The sequence below is a fragment of the Eublepharis macularius genome, chromosome 4 (assembly GCF_028583425.1).
Source record: "Eublepharis macularius isolate TG4126 chromosome 4, MPM_Emac_v1.0, whole genome shotgun sequence".
NCBI classification, from domain to species: Eukaryota; Metazoa; Chordata; class Lepidosauria; order Squamata; family Eublepharidae; genus Eublepharis; species Eublepharis macularius.
The window spans coordinates 105,732,511-105,758,282 of record NC_072793.1 but is presented as its reverse complement, the minus strand read 5'-3'; the positions used below and the strand labels follow the sequence as shown (position 1 = coordinate 105,758,282).

At 40.8% G+C, this 25,772-nt stretch overlaps 2 protein-coding genes across 2 annotated transcripts in view; one reads left to right on the top strand and one right to left on the bottom strand.

Annotated features, from left to right (window-relative positions):
* The window catches only part of CENPP (centromere protein P), a 270,026-nt gene that overhangs the window by 151,680 nt on the left and 92,574 nt on the right, over positions 1-25,772 (top strand). The window lies entirely within an intron of this gene.
* The window catches only part of ECM2 (extracellular matrix protein 2), a 29,365-nt gene continuing 11,231 nt past the window's right edge, over positions 7,639-25,772 (bottom strand). Inside the window, exons 4-10 of the mRNA XM_054976141.1 lie at positions 24,978-25,556; positions 24,489-24,604; positions 23,024-23,159; positions 19,858-20,015; positions 19,061-19,200; positions 14,061-14,387; positions 7,639-8,452 (exon numbers count right to left, since the gene is read on the bottom strand). Of these exons, the coding sequence (XP_054832116.1) occupies positions 8,227-8,452; positions 14,061-14,387; positions 19,061-19,200; positions 19,858-20,015; positions 23,024-23,159; positions 24,489-24,604; positions 24,978-25,556 (1,682 nt within the window). The 3' untranslated portion in view covers positions 7,639-8,226. The remainder of the gene's footprint in view (positions 8,453-14,060; positions 14,388-19,060; positions 19,201-19,857; positions 20,016-23,023; positions 23,160-24,488; positions 24,605-24,977; positions 25,557-25,772) is intronic.

The following is a 25,772-nucleotide window of genomic DNA, read 5'->3' as shown; positions in this document are numbered from 1 at the left end:
TTTTGTTCGGAAAAGAAGACAAATGCAAGATGTACTGGAGTATGTGGGATTTGTCTTTGCTTCACATCCTACATTTAGTACACCTAATATGATTAATTTGAAGCACAACCCTGAAAATATATAAATATAGGGGGGAAATTCTATATTTACATATGTGGGGCAAAAAAAAATTCTATGGAAAAATACAGTATTGGAAAATTTTCCATGGGAAAATTTCTATCCCACATCACTGGCTGGAGCACTTCCAACATTCATGTGGAGACCTCCTTGCCAGATGCAGCTCAGGAGTTTATGACTTCCATGACAACCATGAGGTCGTCCCAAGTTATTTTGGATCTTACTCAACAGAGTTCACTGGATCTGCTTTTTTACCTTCATCATTGATGGACAAAATCTGAAAAAGAATCTGGGGAAAGGTCTTTGTCATGGTCTTGGTTCAATTAGGTTATTTCTTTGTTTGTGTAAAGGACCTGTTATGCTAGTCCAGGGCAACTGAATCTCTGGATATTTAATTTCAGTTTCCCTTTTTCCATCCTCACACATGTGCTCATGGCTCCAGTACAATGGTTAAGGACAGAGACATGTGCCCTTGGAGTACAGATATGAAACCATCCTCACACATGTGCTCATGGCTCCAGTACAATGGTTAAGGACAGAGACATGTGCCCTTGGAGTACAGATATGAGTGAAGTTTGTACTTCTTTGGCTCGGACTTCCAGATTAGCTGCTTGGAATTCCTGTCTTTAAAGTGAGACTACTGTCCCAGTTGTTGAATTTTTCTTTAGGTCATTCAGTAAATTATGCCCTCATAAAACTGCAAAGGTACACTAGCATAACAGATCCATTGCCCAAGCAAAGAAGCTGCCAAATCCAAACAAGACCATGACAAAGACCTTTGGCAATTAGGATCAAGACATTGTATATGAGTACCCACTAAGAACCATAAATGTAACAGTGTCTATAAAATGGGATCTTTGCCACTTTCTCCTTCCTGCTGGAGCACCTTGGACTCCAAAAAGATGGTCATGGAATTGGAAAACCGTAGGGAAACAGGATGTGGTATGGGAGGCTGTGACTCAGGAAAGAGAAACTGGCAGAAATAGTCTTTCTCATTCTTGATGGAGCAAAACCAGGAGTTGATGATTTCTTCCTGTTCCTTCATTTATAGTTCCACCCTCACGCAGCATGGTTTCTAAGATTCTCTGAACCTCAGGAGTGGACTTTTTGGGGAGCACAGGGAGTTTTAATGGGGATGGGAGACAGCAGAGTTCTTCAGTCAAGGTTATTATTAGGATGCAAGCCATGGAATTTTTTTCAAGAACCGATTTCTGCATAGCCTGGAAAATAACTCCCTGTTGTTTTATAAATGCTATCTAGAAAGTAGAGGGTAACAATTATGATTCTTGAAAACACAGAGTTATGTTACTACCATTATATTTTCCTTTTTGCTGGGTAGCTGTGTTAGATAATTAGGGTGTTGGTTACATATATATATGGCCTAAGGAAAAAAAACTATTTAGTGTTTAGGCTTCTTGATGAAACCATACCACTGATGATTTGTGTTTAAAACATATAATAATGTTTAATTTATAATTCTGTCTAATACTGGATTTCATGGTCAAGTGTTTTTCCATACGGAACTGAAATTGGCCATCCGCAGACAATATAGTAGATTTTATATCCTCAGAGAGCTTCCTAGATATGCAGAAACATAGTAGATTGTACTTTAAAAAAATCCTTCTCAATTACCTTGATAAATATTAATTATACTTGATGCCCTCCATTAGGATGAGACATCAGTAAAAAGAGAGGGAAAAGAAAACAGAGAGAGAAGAGGATTTGGTCTTTTCAATACGAGTATTTTTTAACTGTTAGTACTTCCTCTTCCTCACCTTTCCACACGTACATGCCACACAAGCAATTCACCAAGGACTCCCAAATTGTGAACCCAGGCCTGGATTCCTTTACTCCACATACACTTCTTTCTGCTGCCCTCTGCTGCAGAGCTCACATCCTCTTGTACTAGGCCCTTCCATTTATATAATTTCAGTGTTTTCAATGAGCTGAAAGTGCCCAGCTCGAGAAGAAGCAAGTTCCACAGCAGAGGATTGCCTCCACAGGAACCAAAGAGAAGCATGTGTGAACTAAAGAGATCCGAGCCTAGGGTTACAAGTCAGGGGTCCGTGAAGAATTGCTTATGTGTATGTATGTGTGGAAAAAGGTGGGTGAACATATAAGCAACTGGGAAATTGTTCTCTTAATCAGATTGCCCCTCCTGGATACTATAAGATTTTGAAGACTTGACTTTATGACAAAAATCTTAAAATATAATTTGGTGAGAAACTATGCGTTGGTTCTCCAGTAGGGTTTCCACGGATGAAGGAATGGCAATTTTCACCAATTCTTCTTTCCTGCCTCAGACCTCCAACTTCCCATCCGCATTGTTCCTGTGGGTCCCCCGTCCCCCCAGAGCAGCATTTGCTCACACATTTCTGAAATGCTAGTTTGCTTTTAGAAATAATATTTTCAGCACCAAGGCCCTATACATAGTTACAGATTGTTAACCATTCTCTGTTTTACAAGGCAACTGTGAATGAATGAGATCAGTGATTGAGGTATTCTTTTTTCTTCTTCTTCTTTTTTTTTTTTGCCATCACAATTTTTCTCTGGGCAGGGCAGAATTAATCTTGAAGTAATTTCAAGAGCTTTAGCAATGTGAAAACTTTCTAATCGTATAAACCTTGTAAAAAATGTTAGCTAACATATCTATCCAACGCTGTTCCCGACCACATAATGTCCTGCACCAGTATTATTAATTTTATGCTGTCCTAATTACAGTCACAGTTCCTGTGGGGCCCACATAGTCAAGGTGCAATGGCCGAGGAGAGACTGAGGTATGTCACCCTGAGCTCCTTAGAGGAAGGATGAGATGGAAGTGAAATAAATAAGGCCACTTCCTCTCCTGCCCTCTTAACCTAGTTTGTAAATATCACAAATATCCTAATTGTTCTCTATTGTTCCAATTGTAGCAGCATACACCTGAGAGGATTTGTAACATAGAGGTTAAACTGAAGATTAGGGTTCAAATTCCACTCAGCCATAAACGTTGGATGACCTTGAGCTAGTATTTCATTTGCAGGGTACTGTGAGGGTAAAATTTAGGAGGAAGAGTGAAAAAAAATTGAAGTCTTAGGTGTTTGTTTCTTATTAGCACCAGTTCTTCTCAAATATTGTAGCTATCTGATGATACCCAATCTTCCTTTTTCTTCTGCAGACCCGAAGTAAAAATTATGAAGTTATACTTATGGGGGGGAAATTCTAGTTGTTATTTTACAATTGAAATCAAGGGACTTTAGTATATTTCACACTTTAAGCATACATCATTCACTATCAGATGATGTACTGTCCCAAGCTGTATATGAGAATTTAAGGATTATTATAGTTAATGTAAATACGTGCACACAATGGCCATCGTCACACGGGCATCTGTTCCGTTAAATTTACAGCATATAGCGTCATCGCTGATATCGGCACAGTAACGTGTCTTTGGGTCACCTCGCGTTTCTTCGCGCTCCCAGCTGTCCACACCTAAGCGCTCTGTTCCGTTCTCTCTAATGGGCACAGAAGCAGCTCCCCCTTTTTTTAATTTATTTTTTTTGGCATTTAATTCCGCTATAACGGAATAACATTAGATAATGTTTAAAAAAAAATGACTGAACATGGCCATTTTTAGCGAGGTGTGGTTTTGGGTTAAAATAAAAATTTCTCTAATGACAATTCAGTCATTTTTACTTGTTTTCTTCAGCAGAAAATTTTCGTTGTGTGATGTCGTTATAGCGATATAAGGACATTATTACAAAAAAGGGGGGGAGTCGTGGGAGAAATGGATTCTGGGATTGAGGGGAGAAAAAAAGGGTGGGCCTATGGTGTAGTGAGGTGAAAAACATCGATGTGAGGCATTCACATTGAGGCGCAAAATATCGCGACTGTCAAGCACAAAGCAGAAGAGAGAAAATCGCATCAGTGTTGGAATAAGGTGGGTGTTTGCCGGGAAATTGCACCACTTTCGCGCTAAATAGAAGCCCATGTGACGACGGCCAATATGCAATAATAAAATACTTTATTGCAGTATTAGAAACAGCTATAATTTCTGATATATTTTATTATCAGGTTACACATTAGAATTTCTGTTATGAAAATAGTAAATGTAAACTAGTAAATGTAAACTTGTAAAGCTGAAAACATTCAATTGTCATATTTCATTTTGTTCCTGGAGTTGTGTAACCTGTCATTTGGGTTGGGAGGCTGCAATAAAATAGAGGGGAAGGAAAGAAACCACTTTTTCTGCCTCTTCTGTCAGTGGAGTTCCATTGATAGATGAGATAGAAAGGGTGATTTCATCTCCTCTCCACTGCATCCTCTTATTCAATGTGGTAAGAGTGAGTCCATCAACCCCCCTACATGTACCCCATGTGAGTCCAGCAACCTCAGAAATAAAGGATCAGAAAGGATTAGAGTGGGGGTGGGGATACGTGGAAGGATCTACAATCCTTTCATCCAACCCTAAAAGTTTGTATCAAACTTCTTCTTTGACACAAGAATTCTAGTTTTTGAGCTGATTGCACTGACCAAGATTGGAAGTAACAATTCATTTTGTAAGGAGATTGCATATTAGTAGCAAATAATCAAATTTTAGCCCCCTTTATACATCTTTAAATATAATTACACACATTTTATTGTGCTCTGTGCTTCCATATCTGTATAATATGTGATATACAATATATATAATCAAATATTTAATGCATAGTAAGGCTTTGATACACTTTGCATTTTAAAGTATATTTATATAAAGTGAACTAGCAATTTTTAAAACATATGGTTAGTATCTTTTTTACTGCAAGTTTTTATGCTCTAATTCTATACTAAATTGGAATATACTAGCCAAATTCAACTTTATAGGTGCATTTGGTCATAGTAATGTTATATTTTATATGTTCTCAAAAAATTGAAGTCCCTGATACTCAGTTTATAGTTTCATTGCTGGCTTAAAATATAAGAATCTGTAATTTCAGATTTCTAGTATTTTCCCAGTACAAAATATGAGGCGCCAGATGAAGTGGGATGTTTTACATGGGGAACCCAGTACTCTCCAAGGGGCTGCGCATGCCCATGAAATAAATTTACTGTTACATGTTTCCTGCTTGACATCCAAAGTAACGGAAATCTTTCTGACGTTCTGCTTTACTTTTAGACCATTGGTAGGTGCCTTTCAGGAGGCAATAGACAGCAGAATTCTTCCTTTATATGTTCTCCAAAGGCAATCCAACTTTACCCAACAGCATCAAACTACCAGTTGTGAAAGCTGAAGACCCAAATATTCTGTCATGGTTTTTAATATTTTTTCTGTTTTTCACTCATTTTGATGAACCAGGCAGACATATTTTAAGGGTTATATATATATATGATTTCGCCACATGCATGTGCCTGACTAATAGTACTTCATAAGCTAAGAGCTACCAGTGACCTGAGCACTAGCACATTTGGGATACCTGAGTGAAGGAGGAGCTATAACCATATCTGCTAGCTTGGAAAATGGCAGCTTCAAGAAAAACTTCCTAAAATTGGCTTGTCTCCTCAAATTTTTAAAGCAATAATATCCTGAAACACATGGAAACGATAACATTCTGTGTACATATACATTACTTTTGCAGGGGTCCGTGGTTGATCCTGGAGTAGTATGGTCTGTGTCTGTGAATTTAAAATAATGATGCCAATCAAAATGTATTAGAAAATGTGCATGTTATGTTTCAACAGCAGCCTTCACAGCTGGAACTAGGAATGTTTTTACACTGGAACAACCGTATCATCCTGTGGCTGCTTTCCATGGTCTCAAGTGTCTGGAATGTGAATTAGTGGAAAAAGCCATGCTGCTGCTACCTCACAGTACTATAATTTGTTCTTTTCACCATCTCAGTTAATACAGATTTGTTGGGAGATGGATTTTCTGATTCAGCTTGTTTTTGTTGAACATTTTTGGATTGCCGTAGCTAACCTTGATGGCAATGATCTTTGATACAAGTAACAAGAGAATTTTTACACAGCTTGTTTATATTTTCTTAGAAACATGTTTGTGTTCATAGTCACATGAAGGTTTGATACTGTGAAGAGAATTACTAAATGTCTCTCAGAATGTTGCCCATACCATACAAATTTGCTAATGCTACATCCAGAAAATACCTAAAATCACAGATAAAATATATCTCCTGTTGTGAGACAATTATTTACAAGTTTCAATAGATATTAAAAGCTTCAACTTGCTTCAGCACTGAGACGTTAAATATAAATTATAGGACTTTGGACAGTATTAAAGTGTCAAAATTTGCACATTTGAATGATAAAAAAAATTTCTTCTCTACTCTTTCCATTGCATCAGCAGCACAAAACATCAAATATGTGGAATACACCAGGTGTTATAGCGAATGTATCGCATATATAAGGACACAGCTTCAGTACTGGGCAACTTCAGTTAAAAGATCTTATAGCCAGACTGACCTGAGCTAATGTATGCAGCAGCAGTTATGATATAAACTAGAGTTGCTTACTAGTTGTGACATTTTTAGGTAAAGTCTCTAAGAGATTTAACATGACATCTCTTCAGAAGTGGAGTGTTCTTTCCATTCTGAATGTGTAAGGTGTATATAACTTTGGTAGCCATGTACCTTTTTGTCTGCCTTGTTATCTATCTGATATGCTGATTATAGGCAGTTGAAGGAAAGCGATAACTGTAGGCTAAATTAGACAAGATACTGTCCCTAAGTTTTCCCTGGGTTTGTGCCTCCATTTTGTAGAACTGGGGAACACTTTTCAGGAGCAGTCACTACAGGTGCTCAATTCTGGTCAAGACCACTGCAATGGGAGGAGGGGTTCCTGCTTCCTGCTGTGCTATTTTTCTGGCCCAAAACAGTGCCAGAGGGGCATGTCAGCAAATAATACCTCCCCCTGGTTTCATTTCAGATTGAAAAACACCACAGGGAAGGAAGTTAGGAGCCCCTCCTCCCCCCAAGCTCCTGTGATTCCAACCAGAATTGTGCTCCCACAGTGCTCTTAAAAGGCATTCCCTGACTCAACAAAATGGAGGCACAAACCCAGGGACAGCTTCTCATCTAGTTTGGCCCTTAGTCGAAGGGACCATTGCCTACTTACTACCTTGACCCAATCGCCATCCTACCTGTAAGCAATCTAGCCTAACAGGATGGTGTGGACTCTTAGTTCTGGGTCTCTTTTGGCTCCTTCAGCTTTGGGACTTCTTGCTAATCACTTTCAGCACACCTATCCACCTTCAAATAGATGCTGTATTTATAAGAACAAAAGGCCTTCTTATTGGTACTTAACAGTGACTTCCTCTACATGTTTTGTTTTTTAAAAATAATCAAGCCATATTTTCTTTTATAGATATGTTTGGCATTCTGTCACTTGATTGAATTTTTTCAGTAGAGCACCCTTCTTCATACAGTGAGTGTATGTGATTTGTTGTCTTAATTGTGCATGCCAGTAAATCCTGACCAAATCTGAAAGTCATGCTAAAAACTAAAGCAGTAAGATAATGTGAATGCCTTCAACTTTCACAGTGATGCTTGATAAATTCAATATTTTTTTACTATTAATTAAATTGACAGCATTAAAAATTGACATTTTTCTTATATATTCTAGATTATAGATTTGCATTTTCCAGAGTCTTCATTTTGCAGTAAAAATGGAGCCAATTTTAAAATTGTAGTTTCTGTGAGCAATCTAAATCTGGTCTGAATATCAGCAAAGATTATACTATAATTCATACAAAGGATCCATATGGTCTAAGTAGTATACTGTCTTATTTTCCACATCAAATTTCCAGTATATTTATTGATTTTATTTTGAACATACTTCATAGTCTTTTATATTTTTGTAATGTACTGCATTGTAGATGGTCGTGACCAAGATGATACCAAATTCCAATTGTACTGTGCTCACTGCCATTTAAATGGATATTAGCATTGTGGTTCTTAGTTTGGATTGAAAAATAGGATGAAAGTCCAGTGCATGCTGCCACTTCCTTACAATTACATCTAAAAATAAATAATATTGTGTGATAATTGTACTCAGACATCTTTCATAATAGGCAGTTTTGTTATTGTTGTTGGTGAAAAAAATACTCTATTTAAAATATGGTTTGTCTTTCGGAGTTTATCATTTGATCTTCTGTGGTTTCAGAATCACACTGGAATATGATCTTACACATGAAAAGGCATATGGTGAAATATCTCTTGTATTGATATAATTGTATTCAAAATGAAGGTGTTCTAACTGTGAAGATTCGTAATCGTGTTCCTCTTCACTGCCATCATCATCCTCATTGTCTTCATCATCCTCGTGATTCAGCCTAGTTCTACAGATGCGCTCTGGTGGAATTGTCCTGTAAAAACATAGAGGAAACAATTAAGTGGAAATACTACATATTTCCTTTCAATTATAAATTTCCTCTGTCCTTGCAGCTCAATGTAAGGCTGGGAACTCTCTTTTAGACAGTGCAGAAAAATCTTCAAGAGGAATTATATATATACTGATACATTATTTATTTATTTATTTTATTGCATTGGTATTCTGCTCTCCCTGAAAACCAGGCTCAGAGTGGATCACAGTAGACATATAAAACAGGCAGCATAATAGTTAAAACACTTCAATAAAAACCTTGCAGCATTCTTATTTCACAATCCCTCTATGTACAAAGACCTGTGATACAGGTGGCAAGCTGCCTGATGTTCAGCAGACCAGGGGGGATCATATCCACCTCTGGTGGGAGGTCAACTGGAGGAGGGAGTGCTCACCTTAACCACTGTATGCCTGGCAGAATATCTGTGTCTTGCAAGCCTGGTGGAAAGAGAGTAAATCCTGCCGGCTCCGAGTCTTTACAGACAAAGAGTTCCACCGGGTCAGTGCCAAGGACAGGGATGAACCTCCCTTGGGGCAGGGATCACCAACAGACGTTGGCCTACCGAGCGAAGGGCTCTCCAGAGAACATATGGCAAGAGGAGGTCCTGCAAGTACGCTGGTCACAGTCCACTAAAGGCTTCAAAGGTCAATACCAAAACCTTCAACCTAATCTGGAATTCCACTGGGAGCCAATGCAGCTGGTGCAAAACTGGTGTTATATATAACCAAAATGGAGTCCCAGTCAGAATGCATGCTGCTGCATTCTGGAGCAGTTGCAATTTCCAACATAGGGACAAGGGCAGCGCAGCATAGAACGAGTCACAGTAGTCCAATCTGGAGGTGACCATTGCATAATGGTCACCTCCAGTTCGGACCTCATAAGGAAGCTCAACTTAATTCAGTTGAGCTTCAAATCCATGTGCATATAATTAAACAGACAGTCTAAGACATCTGCTCTTGACTATGTTTACCTTATATGAATGCAAAACTGGTAATAATGAATGGAGTGGCCTGTAATTTGGAGGATATAATGAAGATACTCATGTAAAAATTTAAATCTTTGAAGGCTGGCAATACTCTTGTGTGTTTGTTTGTTTGTTTGTTTGTTTGTTCGTTCGTTCAGCTTATAGCCTGCCCTTCCCACGAATGGACTCAGGGCAGCTTCCAACAAAAATATACAATTAAAAATACAATAAAAACCTTATAACCATATGGATCAGATAACATGAAAAAATCCAGGCACTTCTGAACAATCAGGCTACTATAAAATCACTCTGAACTACAGGCACTGCCATGATGTAAACCCAGGTGGCTGCAAAGAGAGGGCATGGGAGTCAGAAAATGGGGGGACAAAGTGCTTGCTCCTAATCAAAGGCCCGGTGGAACATATCAATTTTACAGGCCCTGCGGAACTGTAGCAGGTCCCGCAGGGCCCATATCTCCATTGGGAGAGCTTTCTACCAGGCCGGGGCCAGGGCAGAGAAAGCTCTGGTCTTGATCGAAGCCAGCCAAACATCGCTCAGGCTGGGGACCACCAGAAGCTGCTTATCCACACAGTGCAAGGCCCTGCGGGGGACATAATGGGAGAGGCGATCCGGTACATGCAGGTTCCAATCTGTGAAGGGCTTTAAACACTAGAACCAGTGTTTAAAACCCTTTAAACAGTGTTGAACTGGATCCGGAACTCAACCAGGAACCAGGGCAGTTGGCATAACACAAGGTAGATGTGCGACCCGTATGGCGTTCCCGTAAGGACGTCTGCTGCTGCATTCTGGACCAGTTGTAACTTCTGGGTCAAGCCTACGTGCAGCCCAGTGTAGAGCAAGTTGCGGTAATCCAGTCTAGAGGTGACGGTTGCATGGATTACTGAAGCTAGGTTTTGGGACAAAAGATAAGGTGCCAATTGTCTGGCTTGCCAAAGATGAAAAAATGCAGATCTGGCAATAGCTGCAACCTGGCCTCTATAGAAAGTGTGGCATCCAGGAGCACACCCAAGCTGCTCACCATCGATGAAGGCTGTAACTGCCTTCCATTGAGGGCTGGGAGCTGGATTCCCAATTCCGTTGTCCCACAACCCAGGTACAGAACCTCCGTCTTCAGGGGATTCAACTTCAGGCAGCTCTGACACAACCATTCCGCCATGGCATCCAGACACCTGGCCAAGGAAGCTGGGACAGCGTCTAACTGGCCATTCATCAACAGATAGAGCTGGGTGTCATCAGCATACTGGTGACAACCCAGCCGAAAGCTATGAACCACCTGGGCAAGGGGGCACATGTAGCTGTTAAATAACATTGGGGAAAGAATCACCCCCTGAGGGATGCTGCATACCAAAGAATGGCGGGCAGACATCTGTTCCCCTAGCATCACCTGCTGTCCTTGACCATGGAGAAAAGAGGTCAGTCGTCGGTTTCGTTTTCTCAGCCATGTCGGACGCTCCTCTTCGCTGGCTCGAGAGGAAGCGGCCGAGCACCCTGTCCGGGCGGCTGATCTGCGAAGATTAGCCCCCAAAACTCCCAGTGAGGGAGGCTGGGTCCGGGACGCTGCAGGAAGAGCCCCCCGGAATCAATGCGGGGGGTTAATTGCCCGTTTGTCCCTACGGAGGCCGGCGGACGTGCGCGGCGCCTGAAGTGCTGCCGGGCCATGAGAAACGGCAAAGAGCAGAACTAGGCGAGAGCCTACAAGTAAGCGAATTCCTTCTGTTATTACAAGCGTACGTGAAGGAGAGGTGAGATCTGAAGCTAAGAAGGCTCACTCTTCCCCTTTGTTGAGTTTCAAAATTTGGTTGGCGGCCCCCCCCCCCAAAATGGCAACAAAAAAACAAAGTCCTGCCCTTGGCAAGTCAGTTTCGGCTGCCTTAAAGGGAGAATCGCTGGAGGAAATAGTACGGAGGGCGGTTGGTGAAGCTATAAAACCCTTTGTTGACAAGCTGAATGAAACAGATCAAAGGGTGGGCTTAATTGAGAGCGAAGTGAAAACCATCAAGGAAGCAGCGGGGGGGGCAGAGAAGTCTGCTCGGGAAAGTGCGTCACTCGTGAAGGCTACGAATAAAGAGCTTAAACTGGTGGAGAATCAGTTGATCGGGCTACAAGTGGAACGAACACAGACAATTTTGCGCCTCCAGAATGTGAAAGAGGAGGAAAACGAGGATTTACGGGGTCTTGTCTCGGAACTATTGACGACACCCGCGAGGGCAACTAAAGAAGAAGTAAAAAGCGCCATTTTGGAAGCCCGTCGGGCTACTTCAAAATATGCAATGAAGCGTCAGTTGCCGCGCGAGATCATCATCGATTTTTCATCTAAGAGGATCCGGGACACTATCCTATACAATTCATACAATGCGGATTTGGACTTCTTGGGCAACAAAATTAAGATATTGAAAGACGTCCCATTTCTAGTTCGGAAAAGACGTTTTAAGTATAAAAAGTTCGCAGCTCTTCTGAGAGAACGTGGAATAAAGTACAAATGGTTATTCCCGGAAGGAATCTGGTTCAGCCATAAAGATCAAGCCTTTAAGATATTATCAGAAGATCAACTAAGGGATTTTGAGGACAGGAACCCAGAATTCCAGTGCACCAAGCAAGACGAAAAGGAGAAGTCTGAGGGGGAGGGGGAGGAAACGAGCACTGCGGCTGCAGTTGCTCAGAGAGAACTGCGTCCGGGACCCAGGAGGGGAAGAAAAATTTAACTTGAAATTAAATTGTAATTTGCATTTAGTAAGGTCAACCACTCCATCAATATAATATAAAGCTTTAACTTTTGAATAATGACAGTATGAAGGGAAAACAGAAATGTAGTGTTTAGTGTTTGTAGGGCACCTTCCCCTTTTTTCCACCCTTCCCTCCCTCTCTCTTTTTTCTCTCTTTTTTCCCATCCCTTGTGTTATTTTAGTCTTTTGTAGTTACTGTTTTGTAGGGTATGTATGTATGTAGTAGTTGTATGTTAGATATTGAAAAATAAAAAATATTACCAAAAAAAAAAGAGAAAAGAGGTCAGTCATTGAAAGGCTGTCCCGCAGATCCCCACGATCCTCACTGTGGCGAGGCAGTGAGTCAAAAGATTGTAATCGACTGTGTCAAATGCTGCTGTTAAATCCAAAAGTATCAGCAGCGCCAACCTGCCCCAATCCAGGTGTTGCCACAGCTCATCTGTTAGGGTGACCAGAACCGTCTCTGTACCATGGCCGGGCCGGAATCTGGACTGGAATAGATCCAGGATAGAGGAATCATCTAGGAATATCTGTAGCTGTTCCTCCACCGCCCTCTCAATTACCTTGCCCAGGAACAAGATTCGAAATTGGGTGGTAATTGTGGCTCTTTAATAAGATCCACACCACTGCCTCCTTCAGTGGGTCCAGGAAAACTCTGGAACTCAGAGACAGATTTATGATGTCAGCTAAAGGGGCCCGAATACTGGCTTCTCTGGCTTCCATCAGTCATGACGGGCATGGGTCCAATGTGCATGTGGTAGGCTTCACAGAACCGAGGACCCTGTCCACCTCGTCCTGGGAGAGTAGCATGAAGTGATGAAATGACAACCCTGAAGGTGGCCAAGCGTTACTGGCAGATCCCAGCGGAGCAACAGGATCTTATCCACAAAAAAGCTTTCGAATGCCTCAGAGCTTAATGCCTAATTAATGTTTTTTCTTGTCCCCTGTGAGAGGGACATTAATGACCGAATTACCCTAGATAATTGTGCCAGGCAGGAGCTTGTGGACGCAATGGAAGCTGCATGGTTGCATAGCAATGGCCAGTGAGGGCATTTGTTTCTTAAGCTACAGGTGCTGCTTCTGTCATTTTAGAGGGTTTTTGAAACCCTCCCCCCCCCATGAATGTGTGTGCATATAAATTATGTTTGTTTTATTTTTACTTTTGGCTCAGCTTGTTAACTTGCCCTACTTCATATAATCTTGGAATACACAGAAATTAAAATCAGTTATTAATGTTTTTAGTTGTTAGATATGTTTTTGTGCCTCTGAAAATATAATTTCCCACCATACATTTATGTTGATAAATAAACTGTCTCTGTTGGTCACCATTGTTGCCTGTGGTTCACAAACAATGGGAATTATAAACCTTAATCAAATCTGGCATTCTTTTATAAAATGTTTTTTCTTAGTAAGATTTTTCTGATTAACAGAGAAATGTTACTGAGAACTATCTAGCAAAAGGCTTGTGTGGAGTACAAGTCACTCCCATTTTCACAGCTGACTTTGTATTACCCCACAAATCTGAGCTAGCTGCTAAAGAACTATGCAGCAATGCTTAGGAACAGGATTTAGCTGCTCACCAGTTACAGATTTATAGCTTAAGTACACACTTAAGTAGATACATGTATTGATTTTTCAGTAAGACATTAATGATCTTATTGACGTTACAGGATCTGGTAAAATGCCCAGGCTATTCACAGTGTCCTTAACAGGTCTTCAGTGAACTTAACTCTTCTTAGGATGAAAGTGTTATAATAAGTTAAAGTAAAGAATTTGAATGTCATAAACTAGAATCTTCATGAAAATGTAGAGAAGAAAGGCAGTAATATCTCTGGTACAAGTTAATTAAATTAATTCATATTTAGTAAGTATTATTAATTACCTTATCTTGTTGTTGTTGAGCCTCAGAAAATTCAGTGACCTCATTTCTGCAATACCAAGTGGCACAGACTTCAACTGATTGTGATCTAAGAAGATTTCCCTTAGAGAATGATAGGCCCCATAGAATGATACGGGATCAATACTGTGATCGTCAAGTTTGTTATATGAAAGATAGAGATATTCCAGCCCCGGCTTCATGTGTCCAAATACAAATCCAGGAATTCTGTCAATTTGGTTCCCTATAAGTATAAGATGCACTAGTGACTTCGGCAGATATGATGGAACATGATATAATTTATTGTAAGAGAGATCAATCGATTCCAAGTTCCTAAAATTAAGAAAACAAAAGGGTACACATAAATAAGGAGTTGCAGCGGGTGCCCTTGAATGCAGAAGGGCCCAGTTTCAAGCCCCAGCATCTAGTGCCCTTCTCAATATGTTCCTGTGTGGCATTTTTGTTCTGCTCAGCAGTCTGTATGGTCAGAATTCCCTATGTCTAAGTCATGCTTGACAACAATCCAAATTTGAGCTTTTTCAGTAGCTACTCCATGTCTCTGGAACACCTTCTTCGCTTTCCAGTGAGGCTGCAAAACAGAGCTCTTGTGAAGAATTTTTGGGGCAGTCTGAGCCTAGGCAGAGGAATACGTTCCACTGTATAGTATAATGTGACTTTAGATGGGACTTATTGTTATGTCTGTTTTATAAATTTGCATTTATGTTGTTACTTGAATGCTGAGATGCTCTGGGGAAAGGCAAGCAAATAAATGTTTTAAATAAATAAATGTATTTAGTAAGAGGTTATCCAAAAAGCATCTGAGATCTTGGAGAGCCACTGCTGGTCAGAGTTTATACTCATCTTGTCTGACTCAGTGTAAAGTGCCTGTTTATGTTCAAAGTAACTAATTTTGTTTTCATACAAAATAGCACAAATTTAATCCTTACACCTGGAAGACACAGTATAATTTATCAAAATGTTAAGTCTTACCAGTTTTTCAGGGCATTGTTAGATCCCTCATGTTTGAGACTGATTTGAGTAACCATTTATTAATTCTTAATAGATAGAAAACAGCAGATTGCTGTTTCAAGGAAGATACAGGAAATGGTCATCCTGTCCCCCACTCCTTTAGCCCCTCTCCAGTCTTTTCCTCTTCTTTCAGTTGTGCGTCTTTTAATGACAAGAAGGATATGGGGCTGGACTACTATGCTAGTTTATTATCCTGCTGAAGGAGAAGTTTACAGCTGAGATACCTGGATTTCTTGGGGTCTTTTAGCTTTAGCATGAAAATAGCCAGGTGTGAGTTTGGCTCTCCTCATTTCTGACTCCTGAACCTAGAGAGTAAGTTTGGGGAGCAGTATGAACACTATGGCAGCCTGGCATCATGCCCTCTGGCTTAAAAATTGCTTTAGCTCTCTGCTGTGCACTTCTTAGCCATTTCCCCTTTCACATGTGACAAAGAGGAATGGATGGCTGTGGAATCTATAGTAGGGGTCTTGGGTAGTTGTAAGCATCTGAACTAGAGAAGTAAAATTTCCAAACATTTTGAATCCACAGGGGGAAAAAACAAAATACTGTACCATGTTATACCTTTACATAGGTATCAATTTTTGCCATCTAAGAGATGGAAAATATAAACATTAAAGGTAGAAAACAAGATCTGCAATAAACAAAAGAAAGTGTCTTATTTGGACACAGACAGGTTTCATATAGATATAATAAATAGGTCTACAAGCAAATATGGATATAATGTTAAATATTATAACATTGAGTTGGTTCCATACTAAATTTTCCACTCACTGAAAGCACTTCTGACAGTGAAACAGAACTTTTATGCCATTTCCATCCCATTGCAGCCCCCTGATATTCCTGAAATGCTGCTTCTGGGATACAGGAGACCTTTAGGTACATGTTGTTGTTGTTGTTGGTATAGCATATTAATTGTTGACAAAATTATTCTTGAAAATATGTTGCCTATGTCTCCAATACACCTAGGAATTACTATTATCTAATGCTTTAGATCTTTTCATAAAAATTTTATACTACAAACCTTGTCTTAAGAAGCATTTTACTCATTCGGAGAGAAAATATTTCTTTTTTTAATTTCTCTCCAAAATTTCCCAGTTTCTCCATGGAAAAGTTTAAACAGAATGGCTTCACGGGGGAGGGGGGAGGAGCTTTTCCCTCCCAAATATTTTTCCGAGGCCTTCACATCTGTAAGTACAGGAAGCAGCCCTGAACAGCAATATGTGAACTTTCAGTTTCGGGGTGAGGCTAGAAGGTGGCAGTCCATTCTGAATATTTCCTTGGATTCTAGCTTGATCCTTTATGGGAAAGGACAGCATGTCTTCAACAGCAGGGCATACAGTAGGTGCTTGGACAGCTGCTCACGTTCACCATCTTTGCCAGGAGGAAGGCAGCCAGAAACTTGAATGCTGTACCATGTTTTCAAGTCAAGTAGGGCACTGAGAATCCAGTGGCCCCACTGGAGTTCTGCACATTTGCAAAATGTAGTCCTATATAACTTAATGCTGCATTCTGGAAGTGGGACTCAGGACTATTTCTTAATGTACATTCTAATGGTTTTTAAAGCCTAGAAGGAAGAAAGAACGATTCATATTGAGGGCATATTCCCTTTAATGAAAAATTTTTTTCCTGCCGCCTACTCTTTTCCCATAGCTACTGGCCAAACTACCCATATCTAGAGTCTGACAGATGCTTCAGGAATATGCAAGGAAATGAATAAGAATCCTGGCCATATTCATTGGGTCAGCTGTAATATGTTTTTTACTTATCAGTCAGCATAGAACAGCTTTGCAAAATTATTTTGTATGTAGTTGTGATCATCTTACTTTTTATAACACTAGCAAAGATTTCTCATTTTCCAAAGTATGAAATACTTACCCGTTGGAAGTGCTAAACAAGGGAATAACTCTGATGGTCTTATCAGCCTTATCAACAACCTCAGTTTTTGCCTATTTTAAGAGCTAACCATGAATGACTACTGACTACTTAATCTCTGTATATTTTATTTAAACTTCTTTTTAAAACATGAGTTCCTGTTGGCTTGGATTCCCATTAGATTTCTGTGAGTGGAAGGGGAACAATTTTAGCTGATTATTCTCTCCCATGGCAGCCCAAAACACACCCTGAAATGCTATTCCTGGGGTACAGGAGGAACCCTCACAGATAACTTAGGGAGGAATTCGAAGTCTCCCATGGGAAGGGAGGATTGACAAAAATCACCACCCTCTCCTTGCGCCCAAAGAAATCTAATTAGAATCCAAGCCATTTTGAGAGAGAGTAGAATATTTTTAATGAATAAGATAACATTAAATCACAGAAGAATAGTGTTCTAAGTTAAAACAATAATCTCTGAATATTTCATGTCTTACTGTTTTAGCTTGAAAAAAATTATGCCAGCTAAATAAATTTAGACAGTTCACAAGCCTTTGGTATTTATATTAGACTAGTGTGATACCTGTGCTTTGCTACGGTATTTAACTACTTTAAATCCAGTTATAATACTTATGGGTATGTAACATTTTTTGGTTTGTGGGTTTGTTTTTATTTTGAGATGGCAACCATAGTGAACTTTTAGGAGAAGACTGGGAAGTGCATTTTACCTCAGGGCACATTCAATGACTCCCAATAGCAACTGCATACTGTTCAGAATGTGGGGGGTAAGGACCAATCAGGCCGCATATACAAATGACCTTTGTGTTCCAACTGTTTCTGGGGGGGATGAGGTGTGGAATGTTGTGAACCCCAATCAGCCCACATATACAAATGACCTTGAAAGGATGGGCAAATCAGGAAAGAGTGGCCAAGCTGGCAGTGGGCAAGGGCGCAAGCAGGCAGCAGCCTGCCAGTCACACAGGGAAGCTGTATCCCTTTGGGAAAATACATTTTACCCCTTTTTATCCCCTTAGGGGGCGAATTTCTTAAAATCCCTTCTTAGTGGGTGTTTGCATCATGAAAGGAACATTCTCCCTAAATTTCATGTTTCTAGGTCCTGGGGCTTGGGCTGGGCGTTGATGAGTCAGTCAGGACACTTGTCTTTATATATATATAGATGGCTATTTGTTTTGCTTAGGCATCCATAGATTAATTCACCAGATTGACATGATGACCACCTCTTCCCCTCTGGTTACCACTCTTGAAAATTGTAAAGTGCTCTGAAGTGAAATAATCTAGCTGGGCTTTGTAGGAGGCAGAAGGAGTAAGAGAACCTTAAACTACTTCTGCAAAAGCTCAGCAAAAAATACCCAAGGCCCAGCTTTATCCCTATGGCTTGTAGCGTGTGCGGAGAGCTTGGGAAGAGGAGGATTTTTCCTCACTTCTTTGGGCTTCATAGCTGGGGGGGAAAGCAGCATAAGTAATTCTCATTTCACCCTACCCTGATACAAAGTTACGTTTCTTTGATTCAGGAAATAGAGAAGGGGGAAGCAACAAGAATAATTTGTGCCAATTGTTTTCTTCTCCAAATCCCAATGCAAGTGATAGGAAATGGTACCAGCTCTCTGTTGAACCTTATGTGCCTCAATATCAAAACATTTGTAGGAAGGCTGTCTCTCCCACCCACCCCCCTCCGCACCCAAACATGTTAAAAAGCAGTACCCTATTCACCTGAAAGAAATACTATGTTTTTCCTCATGTATGCTGTCAAGAAAGGAAGGGACTGTCTTAAATGAGCACACACATTACTATTCTTCTATAACCATCTTAAAATTAATGGTAGTTTTCCTTGTGGGTAAGCAGTAATTCATGGTAAGAAAATTTCCTTTTCTGGATGCCAAAAGTAAACACAACTATCTTTCCCTGGTTCTGTAAAGGCCAGGGCATCATGAGTGTGTGCGCCAAATCACTTGGGAGCAGTATCAGTCCCAAAGAATAGCTCACTAATCCATCCCCCAATTTGTTGATCACTGTGTTCTATATGATGCATATTTTGAAATGAAATAAATATTGATATTAAAAAACCCAATATGATGCTTTATACTTACTCATGATTGATCCATGCCAAAGGTGCTATTCTGCTTTCTTCTAGTTTGTTGTGTCTTAAAACAATTATGTTTAGATTTTTTGTCTGGTTAAAGCAAATTTCTGTAATTTCTTCAATTTGATTATTGTCCAAGTAAAGTTCCTATTTAACCATATGGGTGAGAAGGAAATATGGAGAAAAATAAATACATTAATCTTCAATTATTTCTTTTACAGAATTAAACTCTGTTAATGTTATTAACCTGCTTTGCATATTACCTAGAAGAGGAAAAAAGTTCTTCTATGCAAAGTTGCTTAAGATGCATTAGGATGAGATCCTAATATATTTGGGGGGGGCACAAGTTTTCTCCTTCATAAATTATGCCAAAAGTGGGGGAAAGTGGAAACATCTACTTTCCTGAAATTGAAGAGCCAGTTTGGTATAGTGGTTAAGAGCGCGGGACTCTAATCTGGAGAGCCGGGTTTGATTCCTCACTCCTCCACTTGAAACCAGCTGGGTGACCTTGGGTCAGTCATGGCTCTCCGGAGCTCTCTCAACCCCAGCCATTTCACAATCACCTCATAGGGTGATTGTTGTGGGAATAATAATAACATACTTTGTAAACTGCACTGAATTGGAGTTAAGTTGTCCTGAAGGGTGGTATATAAATAGGAAAAAAAGTGCCTGAAGTTACCCCCTTTGTCTTAACAGAAATCTGTGACTCTGTGATCCTTAAATTAATGGCTCTTTCTGATCAGTAAATGTGCTTAGGATAAGTTATGAAAAGTAGTCATAACATTTTCAAAAAAGAAATCTTACCTCAATTGAATGAGGAAGACCCTGTGGAATAGTCCTAAATTTGTTCCTCCCAAGGCGCAAATAGGACAAGCTTTTCAAAGGTTGAAAAGCTAAAGGGCTGACATTTGCTTCACTAAGTTTGTTGCCTTCCAATTCCAGTGTCACCAAGTTTTTTAAATCTTTAAAAAATAAAGCAATCAAAGAAACAATTCAGTGAAGTATTGAAATAAATTTTATCATTTTCACCTGTGATTAGATTGGGAAATACTGACTTGCATGAGATTCATAGCCAAACAAGGAACTGAATGTAGGTTTCTCACATTCTAACCCAATACTTTATTTACTAGTCCATACTTTTAAAATATCCAAGGGGCATTTGAAAATGTTTAATAAAAACAAGGGTATTACATTTGTTTAAATGGAATTTACTATGGTTAATTATTAGTTCACAAGATGCAGCTATGACTGTATTACATTTTATTAAATAATGCGGCCCTCTTACATACTGCCACCCACCATAAACCTTCCTTTATAGGTTCTGGGCTTCACAGGCAGTTCAGGGCAGGAACAATTTGCCACCTGTCTAGTCTCTAAGTACTAGGTCGAGAGTAGAGATGGGCACGGAACAGAAAAAAAAGAACCACCTGGTTTGAGGTTCGCTTATTTTGCCAAAACAAGAACCACGAACTTCCGAACCTCACCCTATTCCCAAACCGGTTTGAGTTCGGGGTTCTGCCGCCACCTGGCGGCACCCCCTGTACCCACAGGTGACCGTACACCTGGTGTGTGGGTCATGTAGGCGGCCACCCCCTCCTTGCAAGCGGGTGTTGGGAGGCGGCCGGCCACCTCCCAACTTGGGGTGGGGGGTCTGGCTGCTGTACGGTGTCATCCCCTGTGCCCGCCCTCACGGCCATACTGGTGCATGCACACAAAGGCGAGCTTAAGAAGCGTGTAAGTGGGGAGCCTGCAGACAGGAAAGCTACCCGTGCAGTTGTGACTCCACCCAGACTCTGTCCCCAGCTGGAAAGGGGTTCAAAATAAAATGAAACAGTGTGTGTGCTGACAGTGTGCATGCGCACAGCAGAAGCGAGCTGCACTTGAGAAGTGTGCAAATGAGGAGCCTGCAGACAGGAAAGCTACCCGTGCAGTTGTGTGTCATCAGGCAGCCCCCAAAACCAACTCTACCCAGACACTGTCCCCAGCTGGAAAGGGCCTCAAAATAAAATGAAACAGTGCATACGCTGATGGTGTGCGCAGTAGAGACATTTGAGCAACCCTGTGCAGATGTGAACCTGCACACCAGAGGTACGAACCCAGTGGCACTGGCTGGAGAGGCGCTCCAGATAAAAGTGAAGGGCACTGGAGGAGTGTGCAGAAAAGAGGGCAGACTTCACTGCACCACAGAAGTCCACACAGAGAGCAAACAGCCCCATGCAGGTGTGAGTTAGCTCACCAGAGGCACAAGGCCCCCAAAACACCACCCAGTCAATGGCGCAGGCTGTAGAGGCACTCCGAATAAAAGTAAAGGGCACTGGAGGAGTGTGGAGAAAAGAGGAAAACTGCACTACACTACACAAGTGCACACAAGTGCACACACACAGGGAGCCAGCCTACAGAAAAGTGAGGCTCCTTGAAGGGGGGGTACACAAAACAGAAGACAGACCCTCCAAAAAGCAGAGGAAGAAAGAAAAGCAAATAAAAGAAGGGTTCCTTTGGGAAGGGGGGGCACAAACCCCCAGAAACCAAACCAGAAGATTGGAACTCAAAAAACCAGAAGGGGAGAAACAGAGAAAAAGCAAATAAAACTCACTTAGAAAAGCAAGAACCCAGTCCCACTCAAAGGCCTAGGACTAGCCTCGGGGGGGTGTGTGTGTGAAAAGCTAGCATTGGAATGGGGTGGGGGAAGAAAGGGAAAAAAGCACCCTTTTCCAAGAACCTCCCCCAGTCCCCAGTAAGAAAAGGAAGAAAGAGAAAAGAGGATTTTTAGTGCCTTTCCAAGAAGCAAGAAGTGGCCACAGATCCTCTGCTAGCAAAACAGCCAGGCAGGCAGCCAGCAAGCTCTCTACAACCCACTCAGGAGAAAAATGAAACCAGGTCACATGGCTTTCCGTATTTATAGAAAAAGCCAAGATTAAAACAACACTGGAGCACTCTGGTTGGGAGAAAAAGGTGCCTAACATGGTTTTGGAGGAAGAGATCGGTGTTACCATGGCTGCTGAAGACCCATCTCCTCAGTTGCCTTAGAGATCCTAACCCTCCCCCTCCCTTTCCCTGGCTGGATTGGCCAGTCATGGGAGCTCTCTACTTGCCAAGGACAGCTGCCAATCAAACGTGGAGGCCTCAGATTGGGGGCAACCTGAAGACTGCCACTGTTGCCTGGGTGATGGAATGAATGTGTGTTGCTGCTAAAACCAGGAAAACGGAAAGTTTGTTTGTTCCTTAAAAATGTGGCTGCTCGGAACGCATTTCTTTAAAAACGAACCAGCCATTCTGAATGGAATTATGTTCCATGGTTCATTTTCTGCCCATCTCTAGTCAAGAGCCTTGACCCTAGTACACACAGAGTCCCCTGTCTGACTCCAGCAATTCCCTGAATATACTTGCCCCCCACCCAGCTACTGTCCAGGGCTGTTTGAGAAAAGGAAGTCAATATCTCCCATATATGCTTGCCACTGTGTCGTTAGTTACTCGGAGAAAATCTTATCCCCCATGTTATTCAACCTCTATGTAAAACTTTGAGTAGAAATCAACCATAGCTATGGAATTGGATGTCATCATTGTGCAGATAATACCCAGTTCTATATATCGTTATCCGAATCCCTTGGTGATGCTGTAGAGGTATGGATTAGCTGCTTGAAGGCTGTTGTCAAATGGTTGAAAGCAAACAAATTGAAACTTGAACCTAGACAAGACGTAAGTGATGCTGGTTGGAACAGCAGAGATCTTGAAGGACACTGCTTCTGATCTTTGCTGGGGTTCAGTTGACCCTGGTTGACTCAGTTAAGAACATAGAGGTTATACTGGACCCAGCACTGGCTTGCTAGAGAAGCAAGTAACTGGAGCTGCAAAAAAGTTTCCCTATTCAGATTAGCCTAGAAAAACCCTCCCCCACCCCCAAATGCCTGGTTTTTCTTCCAGGCCCTCACAGCTGTTGCTTAAATTATGTATTTATGAAATTATAAAATACCTTGCAAACTGTATTCATCAATTGCATGTAGTTGATTTTCGTTTATTTTAAGTTCTTCTAAAGTTGCTGGCAAACCAGGTGGAATATGTACTAGTGCATTTTCATCCAAATATAAACGTTGTAAATTCTTCAAAATCTGGATCAGAGGAAGATACTCAGTTTTGAAATATGAAAATTCATTTAGTCAGTCTGTAACTTAACTTGGAATTCAGTTCTTAATGTGGATGTCTTCTCAGAGGCCTATTGTGGCCATTGCTAAGCAATCTCAACGGTATTTCCAGCTTTCAAGCCTTGGTTTCTGTCAGTAAGACAGGGGCATGGCCCTTTCCAGGGCTGTTTTGGCTGTTCAGGGAGGACCCATGAGACCAGGCTGGCCAGAAACCACTGGGATGCTTGCATGACTCACCCAGGTCAAGTTCAACAGCAACCACACCTCAAAGACCTGTATAGTGTAGTCCTTAAAGTTTCCGGCTGGGATCTGGGCGATTCAGATTCAAATCTTCACACTGCCATGGTGTTCACTGGATGAACTTGGGCTAGTCACACTCTCTTGGCCTAACCTATCTCAGAGGGCTGTTACGATATAATGGAGGTGAGGAGAATGATGTAAGGTACTTTGAGTCCCCACTGTGGGAAGAAAAGCAGGTGTAAACGTAGCTGAAGATGGAGGTAGATAAAATGTTGGGTAGGTGGGAAGGAGAAAATGAAGCATGGAATGGTGAGGATATACGTGCTTTGAGGAAAAGGAAAGACAGAAATAGTGTGTGGGGGGGGGGATTCAGAGGAAAGTGAGGTGCTTCCTGAATGTCCTTCTGGGTTCCCCATTGCACTGCTGGGTCTTGTCCAGAACATTGGCTGGAATCATAGATTCTTCTCGGAGAGAGACTGCTGAGAAGGAAAAGAGGGAAAGCTAATAAAGGTAGGTTGGCTGATGGATGGGAAGGAGAAAAAAAAGAGGAAAGGGTATGGGGAACTTTCAGGGAAGGGAAAGAGGAAATAGAGGGGGAGGGGAAATGAGATTACCCCTCCCCACAAGTCCTGTGAGTCTCCTGCTAACTGCCTAAATTCTGATAATGACAGCATTTTGTTAATGAGAGCCAATTGAATCCACTTGTTAGGGAAATGTAGTTTATAAATGTTTTAAATAAATACAACAATGTATATATTGTATTATTCTTAGTTAGTATTTGGATAGGAGACCAGCAAAGAAGTCCAGGATTGCTATGTAGAAGCAAACCTCTCTTGCCTTGAAAATTGTCTGGATTCACCATCAATTGGGTGAGACTTGATGGCACATTAAACTCATACATACATTATTACTTATAACTGTCTGCAATCTCTATTTATAGATAAGCAGTTTTAAGACTCATTGATTTCTGCAGAGGAGAATTGCAATAAGTTACAATAAATTAACAATAAGGTTTTCTGTAGTTCACTACAACTTGGGTATAGTTAATTTTCTTACTTTAAATGCTTGTGGACCTATCCCTGAAGAGGTGATATTGTTTTTACGAAAATCAATCCTTTCCAAATTAGGAATCCCGTTGAAAGCTTCATCAGGAATGGAAGTAATGGAATTTCCTAGGGCCCCAAAATTAAATGTAAGTATTAGTAATAAGAATTTTTAGATAACACCTCCATTTGTTGAACATTTTTCAGTTCAGTTAGAACATCTTCCTTTTTTGAAAATAGCCTGTATTATTAAGAGGAGAAAAGTAATGAACATTTGCCTTAGGTCTTGGCATGACTCCTATCAACGTGAATGTATTGCCGATGCCCAAACCAGCAGAGGGAGGAATTAGATACAACACAGCACAGAATGGGGACAATTCTATCACAGGAACACTTTTCTTCCCTTACCACAGTTTTCCCAGAAGAAAGGGTAGTGCTCAGTGCCAGTTAATATGGAGAACATTTAAAAATTGCTAAAAAAAGAAGTGAACCTTTTTCGTACCTGCAAGTTCTATGCTTGTAAGCTGTGCATCCATGATTGGTGGTATTTGTGTAAGTTTGGCATTAATGCAGCTTACTGAGTTATCCAAGATAGAGCATCCACTAGGCAGAGGAGGGATTTCAGCAGAAGGGTCAGGAATTGGGAAACGAGGGGGCATTCTGAATACATCACCACGCAAAATGTCTTCTTCCTCCTGGTCCTCGTCCTCATTTCCTTCATGTTCATTTTCCTTCTCTTCACTTTCTTCTTCCTTTTTGTTAAGTTCTTTTTCAATTCTTAGTTCCTCTTCTTCATATGCTCTTCGTTTTTCTTCTTCCATTCTCTTTTTTGACTCTTCATCCTTTTGAGCATTTTCATGTCCTTGTTTTTGCCTTTCTCTCTGACTTTTTATTCTTTTTCTCTTCCTGTTTTGTTTTACAATTATTTTTTTCCTTTCAAGTAATTGTCCCTCTTTTTTAAGTAGAATATCCCTTTCATTTGGGGTATGCACCTTATGCCTTGCTGTAACTCTAAGATCACTGGGTTCTGGGGAATCTCCAGAAAATTCAGATGCGTCGCCAAGTGAAATACTGCTTAATACTGAATGAAGGGAGGTCATGGTGATGAAAGAGAAGAGTTGACAATAAAAAGAGAGTCATGATATAATTGATAAAAGCAAGCATCAATATATTTTAAAGATTATTATTCTACAATAAAGACTATTAATAATATAAATGATATTTGTACTGTAACAGACATCTCACATCAATGGTCAGAAGGTCATTCAAAACAATTTATTTCAGATGGTTTTGTTGA